Here is a 13,688-nt window from a genome sequence, read left to right on the forward strand (position 1 = left end):
TGGGGGTCCTGGTGGACAGGAGGATGACCATGAGCCAGCAATGTGCCCTTGTAGCCAAGAAGGCCAATGGCATCCTAGGGTGTATTAGAAAGGGTGTGGTTAGTAGGTCAAGAGAGGTTCTCCTCCCCCTCTATTCTGCATTGGTGAGGCTGCACCTGGAACATTGTGCCCAGTTCTGGGCCCCTCAGTTCCAGAAGGACAGGGAACTGCTTGAAAGAGTCCAGCACAGAGCCACAAAGATGATGAAGGGAGCGGAACATCTCCCTGATGAGGAAAGGCTGAGGGAGCTGGGTCTCTTTAGCTTGGAGAAGAGGAGACTGAGGGGTGACCTCATCAGTGTTTACAAATACATTAAGGGCGAGTGTCAGGAGGACGGAGCCAGGCTTTTTTCAGTGATGTCTAGTGATAGGACAAGAGGCACTGGGTGCAAACTGGAACACAAGAGGTTCCACGTAAACATCAGGAAGAACTTCTTTACTGTGAGAGTGACAGAGCCCTGGAACAGGCTGCCCAGAGAGGCTGTGGAGTCTCCTTCACTGGAGACATTCAAAACCCACCTGGACACGTTCCTGTGTGATGTGCTCTGGGGGACCCTGCTCTGGCAGAGGGGTTGGACTAGATGATCTTTCAAGGTCCCTTCCAACCCTTAAGATTCTGTGATTCTGATTTATTTGGAAAATAAAAAGGAAATTGAAGGAAATTAAGCAACCGCCCTGCAGAATTAACTAAAATTAAATGTAGTTCATACAAATTAAGGCATTTAAATGTTACAGAGATACAGGCTGAGGGACAAAAGAAGAAATTATGTTCTGGAAACTGACCTGTAACTATGGCTTGGAAAATATATGGAGAGAGAAGAGAAAAATTTAAGGACAGATGCAATTTGGTGGCAGTGAAAATCCCTAGCCACCACTGCAGACCTGCAATATTCAGGGAAGGCTGCAGTTCCACCAAACATCTCAAGTCCAAAATGTCAAATATATTTTCACTTTATTTTATGAATGCCCATCAGATATATATCTTTGATGCTACAGCACACTAGTTGAATAAAAATCAACAACATAAAAACCCTCTTCAGAAAAGATCCAAGAAGTGAAATCCGAAAGCCATAACCATTTACTCCGTGAGCATATCATCTTTGACAACCATATATAAATGACATCATGACAACAAATACAATGTACAATAATAAGTGTGCAATGGTACAAAATATACAAAAAGGAATGTGTATTTAATATACATTCAACAGTACCCCATAAAAATCTTTGTTGGGAAAGGGAAGTGCCTTTTCAAGAACAACAAAAAATGTACACCACTTCAGTTAAGATGCCTGAAGTATCTCCCATCAAAAGAGTAAAGCCTCTCTTCTTTGATTGGAGAGATAAAGTAATTGAGCTGAATTTTCCCTAAAGAAAAAAAAAAATAATCTGAACTTCATAAAATTTTTGTCCACATCTACAGTATAATAAAATATTTAGAGTGCATAAAATTCAGTTGAATTTAAATTTTATTTAAAAGTGGGCCCTCTTTTATTGATAGATCTAGGTCAGTCATATAAAATCAAAAAGCTGCATTCCTTACAGTAAAAAGACCATTTCTGCCCATGTGTCTTTTCTGGTTTTGATGCATTCCACAATTCACATAAGTTTGCTCTAATGGAAACATGAGTCTGACCAGAGGTCAATACAAGAACCGTTCCTCATTTTCTTCTGGCTTTCTACAAGTCTTGCATAATTTTAATCAAATATTTTTTTCCTAAGTTTCAGACTTCTTTGAGTTTGACCTCAGTGGGAATTCCAGGAAATTATTACAGTGGATATTATGAAGATCACATGCTTATAACATGGCTGATTTTATTAAAAAGTTCACCTAGCCTCCAGTTTTCAAGACACTATTTTGTGCCTTTCTTCCAAAGCAGGTACTTCCATTGACAGCAGAAAGCATTTAGATGCTGAGCTGCACAAGCACGTCACCCACACTCAGCTTTGCTGGGCATCTGCCATCATTCCTTGCATGAGTCCAGGAGCAGAGGTGGCTGAGTATAAGCCTCCCAACTGACAAAGCTGATGGCTGATTTCCAGAAGTGGAGATTCTTGCTTTACCTCCAGAGTTCAGACTTTGTTGGTTTGCAGGCCAGAGAAAGGTGACTTATTGGCAGTCCAAGGCAGGGCACTGACACTGCCAATGACTTCTTTTGAAAGGACAAACTTCCACAGAGAGGAACAAGCACAGCTTGCACTGTATCATTCTCCTTCTCTTTCTAGACGTTGAGCCTGTTACTGCCCATAAATTCATGGGCCCAGACCTGTAATTCACACAACAGCAGTTAACACATTCAAGTTTAGCGTCATCAGGTTTTACCCTAGCCCTGACAGCCATGACTTAGGCATCAGAAGGGGTTCCACAGGCAGGTTCAACACCATGCCTCTTGTATTAGAGGCCAACACAGACCATCCAGCCCATCAAACAATTAAAATCACAAGAGTTTTCCGAAGTTCAAAACTCACCTGAGGCTCATTCCACGTACCATTCACAATTTTGATTTCAAGAGAGACTCACAGTTATGCTACTAAAAGACAATACATCACCTCTGCAGGAGGTTTCAGGCCTCTCTGAAAATAATTTCTTACAAATATGCAGAGGAGTGATAGGAAATTAAAGGTACCTATAAATCATATGGCATGTCTGAGCAATGCTGAGGTGAATGCAAAAAATCCATGTTATTTGCAGTATGTATATCTCTTCCTGAGTTGAATTTCATTCCCAGTATGGAATCCAAGTGCCTGCTTTCTTTTTTGGCAAGGTACTCAATCACATGGTAAGGCAATCTGATTTTCTGGTTTGCTTCCTGTCTTCTTTCCTCCTAAATGGCCAAGGATTTCTCACCAAGATCACCACTACAATGTATGCCAGAATATGTTTAAAATATGGTCCTGTAAAAATAGAAATTGTTTGTTTCTTTGAAGGCAGCATTAATTCTTCATATATTCTGGGATCTTGAAGATTTCAGTTGAACAGATTCAAAATTATCTTCTTTTTCCTGCAATGGAAAAGACAGGTTCCCATCAACTGGAATTTCTCAGATTCACTCCAATGGTTACTACAGTCACTTCTTAATATCTCCAGAGCAGCCTTTTACAAAGACTCCCTTTCTACTACAGTCATTAAGTGCACAATTTGATCCTTTATTATTTAATAACACTATTAATTCTGTTAAAAAATACAAAATCAACAAAATTATGCCATTTGTATTGTTCATGGTACTTACTTTAGAGGATAAAAGAAAAGTTTTCATTTTGTACTCATAGTATATATAGGGCAGGTAGTTCAAACTGGGGAATTGCAAGGTAACCATATCTGTGGCTATTATCATTTATTAATATGCTTCCTACAGCAAATAAAATGTTTGGGGCAAAGTCTGTGAATGTGAACACAACTGCCTCACTCCTGGATTCCCATCTCAGCTCCTCTGGGAGAACCACAGGACAAAAAGAGTCTACAAATCCTCTTAAAAATCAGATCTGGAGGGCTGAGATTCTGTTTTCATCTGCTGGGTGACAGCCTAGGCCATATGGTGAGCGGGCATCAATCAGGGTGAGAAGTGTGGACATACATGTTACTGCAGGAGTGAACAACCCAATGGTCCATGCAGAACCCCTGAATACAAGAACCCTAATAAAACTACTTACTAGAATATGCTGGTTCTTGCTTTGTACACCTACCTTTCATACTAGTTTATGTACATATGTTTGGAAGCTATGTTCACTAACCTCGTGACCTCATCTCACTAAAGCCATCTCACTCAGATGAGGATAGCCTAGTGCTGATCTGAGAAAGAGCAGGGGAGAAAAATGTCCTAAACTGGCCTACTGCAGAGTATATATTTCTTGTTCTGAAGGACCTGGTATTGTTATGCTGGAGACAACAGCTGGAACTGGTACAGCCTGCAATCTGAAGCAGTTTCGTATTTCTTTAACTTCTATATTCTCATTAAAACTAACAGTCATTTCATTCTATGTTACCAGTCTAGCCCTGAATTCCTTGGGTACTCAAAACCACTAATAGCTTCATGAGATGTTTTACTTCACAGAAATGCCATTGCCTGAAGCTTGAACGTATAGTTAGGATGTTTCAGATTTTTCTTTATCTCTCAGTTTATGTTTCTCCTCTTTTTCTCCCCCAGTTTTCTTCCATATATATTTTTTTTTTCCATATTTTACATGCATCTGCAGCGAGGTATGAATTTCCTCATCTTTTGCATAAAGGAAAACTGATGTCTATAACATTTGCTTTAGAGAAATATATATTAAATTCCAGTTATCTGCAGGAATACAGGGCTCAGATTTCACTAAGCTAATGAGGTACCGGAAGCTGAGTTTGCCAGCTGTGATTACCTAGCTGGAAAAAAAGGAATCAGCTTAGAAATATCTGTCAGGCTTGTTTAAAAAGGAGAGAATAGTCAGCTAGACTGCTACAATGGATATAGGAACTTAAAAAAAAAACTCTTTTTGAGTCCAAATACACATTAAAGTGGTCTGAATACTAAAGTACTAAAGCTTATTTTAAAGAATGAAAAAAACCCACCACTTCTCCCGCACTCTCATCTCTATACTTCTGATTAGGATTGAGCCAGTGGCTGGTGCTGTAAATGGAGTCAGTAAAGTTTTTGCAGCTTCCAGGTGTAGAGCAAAATATGACCCTCACCAGTAGCACTGGTCATTGTGCTCAGCCACAGACAGCCAAGACATTTCAGGGATGAAAAAAAAACCAACATCAGTATTTTAAAGTCAATTCCTATAGGATTCAAAGTGTAATCAACCTCCATTTTTGCAACATCACCACCAAATCTGATGTGATTTGATTTTATTTACATTTTCAATATTACTAATATTGAATTAAAATAAATATTGAATTTCTGACTCTTTCCACAAGGAAAAATACTGATTTTGCAAGACTAATAGTCAGGCTGGGGTCAAGGGGAAGTTCCATATATTAGTTTTTCAATGGTAACTTCTCCTAGGAGGCTGGTCTGGGGGGCAGGTAGTATGGAAAGAGGAGAGCAGTCTAGCAAAAAAAAAGTAAAAGAAGAAAGAGAAGGGGGAAATAATGGAAAGGAGGCACACAGATTTTAATTACATTGAACTCAATCAGAAACAAAAAAAGGAGCACAAGTAAAAAATCTCAAAATTCAACATTTTGAAATACAAGGAACAAGAGAGTGACTTTTTAAAATAAACTTATGATCTTTTAAGAAAACTATTTCAAAACAACCCACTCCAGCAAAACTATTTGAAAGGGAAAATGTCATCCACCTTTATTCTGATCTTAATATATGCCCAAGATGGATTCCCTTAAAGATAACACTATCCTTCCCATTTATTTCAAGGCACTTGGAATACAGACCAAAGTGCTTGTGGCATCTATCGTGGTGGTCCTTTGTTCCTCCTCTCTGAAGTGTTCAAAGACATTGAGCACACAGAACAAAGACATCTGTGCTATGAATTCAGACATGCAACAAGCCACATCACATGTGCTTCAGAAAGAATGGCTTTGCCGTTGCTTCCTGCTGAAAGGGAGTAGGTTGCTGTACTTGGCAGCAGGCTGTGGCTGGTGCCTCCTCAATTATGGTTCTCTAGTCAGTCATGAAGCCAGCCTAGGTGACCTGCAAGTAACTGATTGGTAGCTATGTTCCCAATATTAATTTTCTGTATCTATAATAACTGTGTTTGCCTCAGCAATGGAGGTGCCTGGTAGGAATCCAGGAAGAGAAGTTCCTCCCACCATACAATAAAGAATGCTACAGAAACCTCCCTGCAGAAAAGGGAGCATTTACTCAATACCCTGCAACATTTCTTAGCATTATCCATACTGTGGATTTTCCCAGATCAGCTATGGACTGGGTGATGTGTGTGTGGGAGGCTGCTCAAAGCACTGTGCAAATCATCACCACAACCTCATCGTATCCAGTAATAAATATAGGCAATAATTATTTTTAGTATTAATAGTAGTAATTACTACTCACCTTTGTTGCCAAGGACTTGAGCTTCCCCAGAAGTGACTGCTTATTTGAATATACTATTTCTTCTTCATTATCTTCTCCTTCCATTATAGCACAACTGTCAGCAGCTGGCAGCTCACATTCTTTTGAGTTTGCTGTCATCACTAATTTGGAATATTTATACTCCAGCCTGAAGTTATAAAACCAGACATGCGTAGATTTTTTTTTTTACAAATTTCCCATATTCAAGGTTTTTGTAATTTAGATTATCTGCAGTCCTTGCACATAGTTATCTCTGAATCACTTACTGGAAATTAGATACTTTTCAATCATTAAAAACATGTAACCAAAATAGTATAAACAATACATTGAGGTCCTGCTCTCCATATAGGTCCTCTATCCTTATATAAGGATATAGGTCCTATATCCTTATTTCATATCCTTATGAAAGAGCCATGTTTCCCCAAAAGACCACATGCAGGGGGAGAGGATGCATGAAGAAGTGCAACCTGTGTGCTGGTTGGGGCAACACCAGCTCTGACTTCAGCCTGTATCAGCCTGCATCACACTCCTGTCCAAGAAGTCTATGGGGGAGGGAAGAGATGTGCAACAGTGTGTGGAAGGAGGCAGCAAGAGGTGGGGACCACGGTTCAACAGCCTGGATTTGGTAAAGGTGGATGTGCTATGGGGCAATGAAATCCCACGGAGATAAAATCATGTTTTGAAAGTTTATGGCATGGGATTCGGGAAGCAGAGGATGATGGAGATGGGAACAGTCAGTATGTTCAGTCTGAGAGGCAGGGATCTTTTGGATGTGTACCAGACATGTCCTGATCTAAGCAATATATGGCCAAGGGCCTTATTTTATCCCAGCTGGAAGGAACTAACCAGACTGAAGAGATACCATTTTGGTCTTCACACCTTGATAAAACTGCTTCAGGACCTAAGGTAAACTTCAGACTCTTGGGGATTAAAAAGACAGTCCCTGTTGGGAAATTATGTCACAACAAATTACTGTGGAATTTCTATACTTTCCTCACTAGCATTTTTGATAACAAGTGTTGGCAGAAGAAACCTCAACTTGGTTGATTAATGGACCAATCCAATATGGTATTTCTCATCAACACTGTCATAAGGCCAGATCCATGAAATGTCTTTCTGTTCACTACATCAAGCTTTTAGCTTATTTTTATATGGAACAAAATTTGCAGTACTTACTTCTGGTTCTTCTTCCAAAAATAGCAGGTCAAGGCTATGAGCAGAACAGCAGTGAACGCACCAACACCAGCTCCAACTTTTAGCCAAAAATCCACTGTTTCACAAGTGCTGGTCCTTTTTTCTGGCAAGGGAACCCCCTTAATGCAATGCTTTGGCTCATTCCACACATACAAGGTTTCCTTTTAAACAGAAAACACCAAAAAAGTGAGCTGCTTGTAGGAAGGGAGAGAACTAGAGTTGAAGAAAACACGTTGTTTTGAGATAGAAAGGTTATAAAAGGTTCTCTTCAATGAAAGCAAACCAAAACATGTACTTCAGTTTTTCAGGCTCTAGGTGTAGTCATATTGTCTACTCAATTGCCCCCTTTGCTTGTTCCTGCAGGTTGAGACATAGCCAAATTATTGCCTCTTCCATATTGCTCTTCACCTGGCATGATATGGGTTGGACAGAGATTGTGAAAATGATGACCCTCCATTGGAACTGTTGATCAACAGGACAGTTCTGAACCTGAAAGGACTTCCTAATCTTTGACTACAGAAGGCAGTAGACAAAAAATTGCAAGCAAGGGTGAATTTCTGAATCCTTTATTAGTCTGCCCTCAATGTCTATGGCCATTAATGGATTGAGGTCCTTTGGACACTCCATCCTGACACAAATAACTTGCCTGCATGTGTGAATGAATACACATCAGGTCATTACCTGTATAGCTGGTCAGGCACAAGCCTGATCTTCTCCAGGAACCATACTGCCATTGGCACAAATATCCCTGAGTCTGAACACTGCACCTGACCAATAAAGCTTGCACCCACCAGCTCAGAGCCTGGACTGAGATTTACCAACTCTACCTGCACTTCAAGATTGACTTACACACTTAATTTCAACAGAGTCCAAGTTATACCCAAATTAACCCATCTGAGACATGGGTCCTGTACCTGAAATCCTTTTTTGCAGGCTCCCTCAATCTCATGGTAGTCTTGCTCTGTGCAGAGAGGACAAGCTTCTGCACTTTCCCACATGAAGTAGAAAGTGCATCCATCGCAGGTGCCAGCGGGGCACGAGCTAGGAGGAGAACAAAGCTCAGTCAACACTTGTGAAACACTCTGGGGTTTACATCCTCATGCTGCTGGAGATCAGTAATGGTAAACATCCATCAAGTCAAAAGACTGAAAAATCTGGGGGAAGAACTTCTCCCAGTTCCTAAAATGCCTTCCCAAGTGAAAACAGATGTTGGATTGTCAAAGGTCTAAAATAACAATTTCATTCCTGATAGTGAGTACTACTCACCCACCTACAATGAAGAGAAAAGAAAGAAGCAAGCCTTGGAGACCAGCAGAACTACTCCAGTGTTTCACCAGCACGATCTAGCTCAGTGTGTGCTTCTATCATGCTTCTACTACACTGGGTGGCTGCTCCTCATGAATGCTACTAACTGGTTCCTGCCGTTGTTCTAATGATGTCTGAGTGATTCAGCCCATATGGAATGGACTCGTCCTGTCATGGTTAATTACTAGAAGGATGTTCACCAGTTAATTAAGAGATAACAGCTTATTTTAGTCTAAGAAAGACTAATGGCCTTATTTTGTATTCAGCCTGCAGAAGAAGGCTGTACTGGTAATGGCAGGACAGTCACGCAGCTTTGGTTACTGACAGTTACATCAGGTCTAACAGCAGCACTGGCCAAAAGTCCATGCAAGAAGCAAGGTCAAGTAAATGTGAAATATATCCATATAGGAAAATTGATTTAAAGGGTTTTTTCTGTTTCATCTGGAAATCTGTCACATTGATCTGAAGAACTGAAAACGCCATAGCACTAAAAGCCTGTTCTGGCTCATCCTGATTTGAATAACTGATAACTGCCCTCTCTGGATTATGGAACATTTTTTCAACTTACATGGCAAGAGCATTGACAGACCTTTCTTCCCAGCCTCTTTCATCTTATACTGTAACTTCATGTGATACCAAACACCATGTCTGAAGGATCAAGGAGTTCCATGCAGTATTATTTGAAAAGTATGAGGTACTTGAAAATAGCTGTCTGACTCTGACCCAATCAAAGAGGGGAGAAGTCAACAAGAGCTGAGATAAGGTATTTCATGTCAGTTGTGTGCTGTGTTTCTGCTCATGCTTGCACGTTTTAAAGCAAGGCAGGTATTCACTACTGGTGAGTTATCCCAGCTCACATTTTGTGTAACCTGCAACACTAGAGGGATATCTGGAGGATTTTCACACAGCAGCTGATGGTGGCCTGTCACCCAGCATAATTTGTAATGTGTCAGCTCCCTAAGAAACTGGGGTAAACATCTCCACAGGAATTCAAACATCAATCACACATCCACCACCTGTGAATTAGTTGCCCCTTTACCTTCATTCAGGTGAGCACAGTTTACCAAGAGGGACAGGGATCAAAGAGGATCCCACATTTCTCACACTGTTAGCTTTTGGGAAAGGGACTTAACTTTTGGGAAGGAGGATGAGTAAGGGGAAAATCAGCAGATTTATAGTAAAGTTCAGATGGACTGAGATGGGTCTTGACAGTCAAAGAGGAGGGTTATCAGAGTTGAGGAGAACATCTGAAAAAGCACAGGGTGTTGCAGAAGAATAAAAGAATAATTTTATTGTTCTTTCTCTGCAGGTTTTCAAGTGCAGGAATAAACAGTGCTTGGGAAAAAAATACTAAAAAAAAAAAAAAATCAGAGTGAAGAAAAATAAAGGTCATAATTAAATAATTAGACCAAATTGGTACAAAGGGTCCAGCATACAAACTGGACTGTTGAGATATAAATGAATACAAATAGACATTGAACTAGACAGAGTCAGGGCTTGCATAGGCTTTGCAATAACATATTTCTTAATTACTAGGATATGTTGCCCTTTTCAAAAAAAAATCACTTTGCTCACAGCCAGTGCTGTAGATCAAGGAAGAAAAACTAACTCTCAAAGTCCAGACCAGGCAGCTTTAATCAGGAGGTCCAAGACCAAAACAAGGATTTGAAATAAAGGAGACAAGAAAACATCATTAGATTTGCTTTTGCTTTTATGTTTGGAACAACGTGCCTGAGCTCCAACCTTGCTCATCACACAGCCTAAATTCACAGTAGTTGGTCTGCTGGGTGGTGATGGGCACACAGGTCCTTCACCTAGGAGAACCGAGTGAGATCTCCTGGGTGGCTGATCAAGGAGACAGCACTTCTCATTGCTGTTAAGTAGAAAGTTACTAATGAGTTTTTTAAAGGTTGCCTGAGGAGAAAAGGCATGATTAGGATATGAATACTTAAAATACCTGGGCACAGAAAGCTCTCCTTGGTCTGGTTTATTCGGGTTGCATCTCATTGTCACAACAGTTGCACGGCCATTTTCACAGGAGGTTGTGACTGTTGAAGACCTAATGTGAAATGAGGAGAAACTTAATATGTTTCCACTACAGTAAATACTTGTTGCTCTTTCATCTGTCTCTGTCTATTCATGCAGCTGCAATACTAAAGAAATACCCTTTATCACAGTGCTTTTGTCTTTGTCAGCCAGAAGGAAAAAAGGAGCAACAGAAGCAGGGTAGGTTTCACCACTTCATTCAAATCTCAAAGTGCTCTGGGATGCCATTCAGGGAACTGCTCTGTTTTTCTAGCTAATTTGAATTCTGTTGAACCAAGGAATAATCCTGCCCACAAAACAGAATAGAAATATTAAAGAAGAGAATCATAGATGCTGTTGTTGGTGTGTTACTCTGCTGGAAAGTTTATGATGACTCCTTCCTTGCCCAGGAATCAGAGAGCCACACTGTCCTGAAATAGCATGAGGCAAGGACCATTTAATAAATAAACCTTATTCCAACATAATATACCTTGAAAACCAAGTTCATAATTTACTCAAAGTAGGGACACTGGTGTGGGGTTCATTTTGCAGAATCAGATGTACAATTTAATTGCTTATGTATGCATCAAGTGCTTATATCCAAAGTGCTGCAGCCCATTAAATTGTATCACTAAATCCAACACAACATAGAGAGTCAATCAGCAGAACAAATATAGGAATGAGCCTTAAAATAAGCTGAACGGCCCCATGGGCTCCAGAGTCCAAGCTTACAAACCCAGTACACATGAAGACACCAGCATGAAGACATCTCAAATGAGGTGATCTTTGAACCAATTCTTACCCAAACTGAGGATTATTTTTATGGAGGAAAGTGAAGAATAGGAAAAGCACACTAGTAACTGCAGGTTGGAACAATTCTTTTTAACCTAGATTAGTTGATTTTTGTAACATCAAAGTAAATAAGAGTGAACATCAAAGAAAATTTGCAACAAGAAGTGGACATACCAAAGCCATATTTGAGAAATTCTGGAAAAGAACATGACACTGGAAGTGGCACCTGAATTAATCAAAGTTCTGGTATAACTCTTTACAGATCACATGTAATTTAGATGTGAGTAAACAGTGTTGGGTGATTTCATAAGATGTTATTCAATCCGCTAACCAATATCAGCCAGGTAACAACGAAAGTGATAAAGATAAAGGTGAATTAAAGATATGCCCTCACAGTTTTTAGTTCCCTTTAAACTAATGAAGGCATATGATGTACCAGTAAGCATTATTTTGTACTTACTTGTAAAAGAAATGCACATCAGGTATTTTGACTGAAGAAGGAGGAAATATATCTGTCTTGATGCTGATATTTTCCAGCGTTGTTTCAACAGTAGCTCCTAAAATTTGAGAAGGAAAAAGTTTAAAAATTAAAAAATTAAAAAGAATGAGAGGCTTACATCACATTTCCTCATTCTGAAAGGTATGGTTCTCACTTAAGAACATGCAATGACATTGCTATACATCATACACTTTCTTCTATTATAACTAAATTTTACAGATATGTTCCTCATAAGGTCTGATTTCCTCATACAGACATAACAAAACAAAAAGATAATAAAACCACAGCAGTGTAAATAAATTGTACTCTTTTGTATGAAATTAAGACAATCATGGGATATTACAGAATCATAAAAATAGTCTAGGTTGGGAAAAGACTGCTGAAGATATCTGATCCAATCAACTGCTCAAAGTATATGCTTGAATGTGTCACCCTAACACACCATAACCACATAACATCCCGAGCAATCTGCAGTATGATGGGAGAAAAACTGAAGGATGCAATGACAAGATGCAGATGGATTATGGAGTTTTAGGCAAGCCTTGATGGCACATTTTGGAACAAATGACAGGCTGGAGTGTGGAACACAAGGAGTTACACAGGTCTGCATGGATTTTGGAGAAGAGCTGTAAAAGAGGAAAATTCAAGTAACTAAAGTTCTTAGAGATCTTTCCAACCCCGTGAACCAAAGAAGACAGAAAATATTGGTGCTGTACTGCAACATCTTGGAAGAAGAGAGAACTGTACAAATGGGACCAACTGCATCCTTCTAGTGGGGTGGAACATGGCTAGAAAAAGTGGTAGCAGCCAGCAACTGGTGGGAAGAGAGGGAAGACTGAAGAAAATAAGTTTTTTACTTATTTTTTCAACATTTTAGACAGCCTAGGTATATACTCAGGACATTGAGTTGACTTTGACTTGACTAGCATTACATCTGAGAGGATGATTGACACAGCTGGAAAATCCATGTCTGCTTGTTACTCTTTTTAGGTAAACATAGCAGATAACAAAGGCAACAGTTTGTACTAGACACTATTACCCAGTGTAGGAAAAGTCAGAGCCTGGGACTGTGAAAGCACATGATTAATGTGCCCAGTAACATTCCCCAGGAGGGCTTACAGGTGAGAGATGGCTACAGAGCATCACATCAACACAGCGAGCAAAACAAGTTGTGCCACAGCAGCAACCAGGAGTGTATGCAGAAAGATCATAGAATGGTTTGGATTGTAAGGGAGATGTCAGGTTATTGTGGAGGGGCCTCCATTCTGAGAATGTACAATGGCATCAGCAAGGATGATCATTTCCTCTCATCAAAGACATAGGGGAACTAACAGAGGGGAACTTTGGATTTTTCTCCAGTTTGGATTGCAACACAATGGACAGAGATTATTTACTCATTAGACTGGAAGATTATAGATCCTAGGGACCTTGTATTCAACAAAGGCATTGAGAGAATATTATCATCCAATATGCAGCATTATAGAGATGGCAGCTCAAAGTGCAGCTTGTTAAAAATATGAAAACTAGAAGCAACATCAAGTGTGAAAAAAAAAAAGTCATTCTTCAGAAGATATTAATTACATGGCTAAAAAGTCACAATGATTCTTTGACTAAAAGCCCAACTTGGATCAGAACGGTAGTAAAAAAGCATTTCAGATAAAAGCATTGACACTAGATTAACGGAGGAGGAAAGGAGAATCAAATAAAACCTGAAGTTATGAGTTACAGAAAAATCATGATGCATGGTAAAGACTTCGGGGAAAAACTGTGTTTAGCAGCACTAGAGAAAGTGTAAGTTTGGAGCTTTTTTAGAAATACTAGAAATAAAAGTAC

The 13,688-nt window shown here is 39.6% G+C and overlaps 1 protein-coding gene across 3 annotated transcripts in view; it reads right to left on the bottom strand.

Moving 5' to 3' along the window:
• Nucleotides 1–959: 959 nt before the first annotated feature.
• ELAPOR2 (endosome-lysosome associated apoptosis and autophagy regulator family member 2) overlaps nt 960–13,688 on the bottom strand; it is a 99,684-nt gene continuing 86,955 nt past the window's right edge. For all 3 annotated transcript variants that reach the window (XM_051641363.1, XM_051641353.1, XM_051641369.1), the window contains 6 exons: nt 11,817–11,913; nt 10,497–10,598; nt 8,149–8,275; nt 7,217–7,395; nt 6,023–6,188; nt 960–3,040 (listed from right to left, as the gene is read on the bottom strand). In XM_051641363.1, coding sequence (XP_051497323.1) covers nt 2,981–3,040; nt 6,023–6,188; nt 7,217–7,395; nt 8,149–8,275; nt 10,497–10,598; nt 11,817–11,913 — 731 coding nt within the window. In that variant the 3' untranslated portion in view covers nt 960–2,980. The remainder of the gene's footprint in view (nt 3,041–6,022; nt 6,189–7,216; nt 7,396–8,148; nt 8,276–10,496; nt 10,599–11,816; nt 11,914–13,688) is intronic.

This window comes from Apus apus, chromosome 1 (assembly GCF_020740795.1).
Source record: "Apus apus isolate bApuApu2 chromosome 1, bApuApu2.pri.cur, whole genome shotgun sequence".
Lineage (NCBI taxonomy): Eukaryota > Metazoa > Chordata > Aves > Apodiformes > Apodidae > Apus > Apus apus.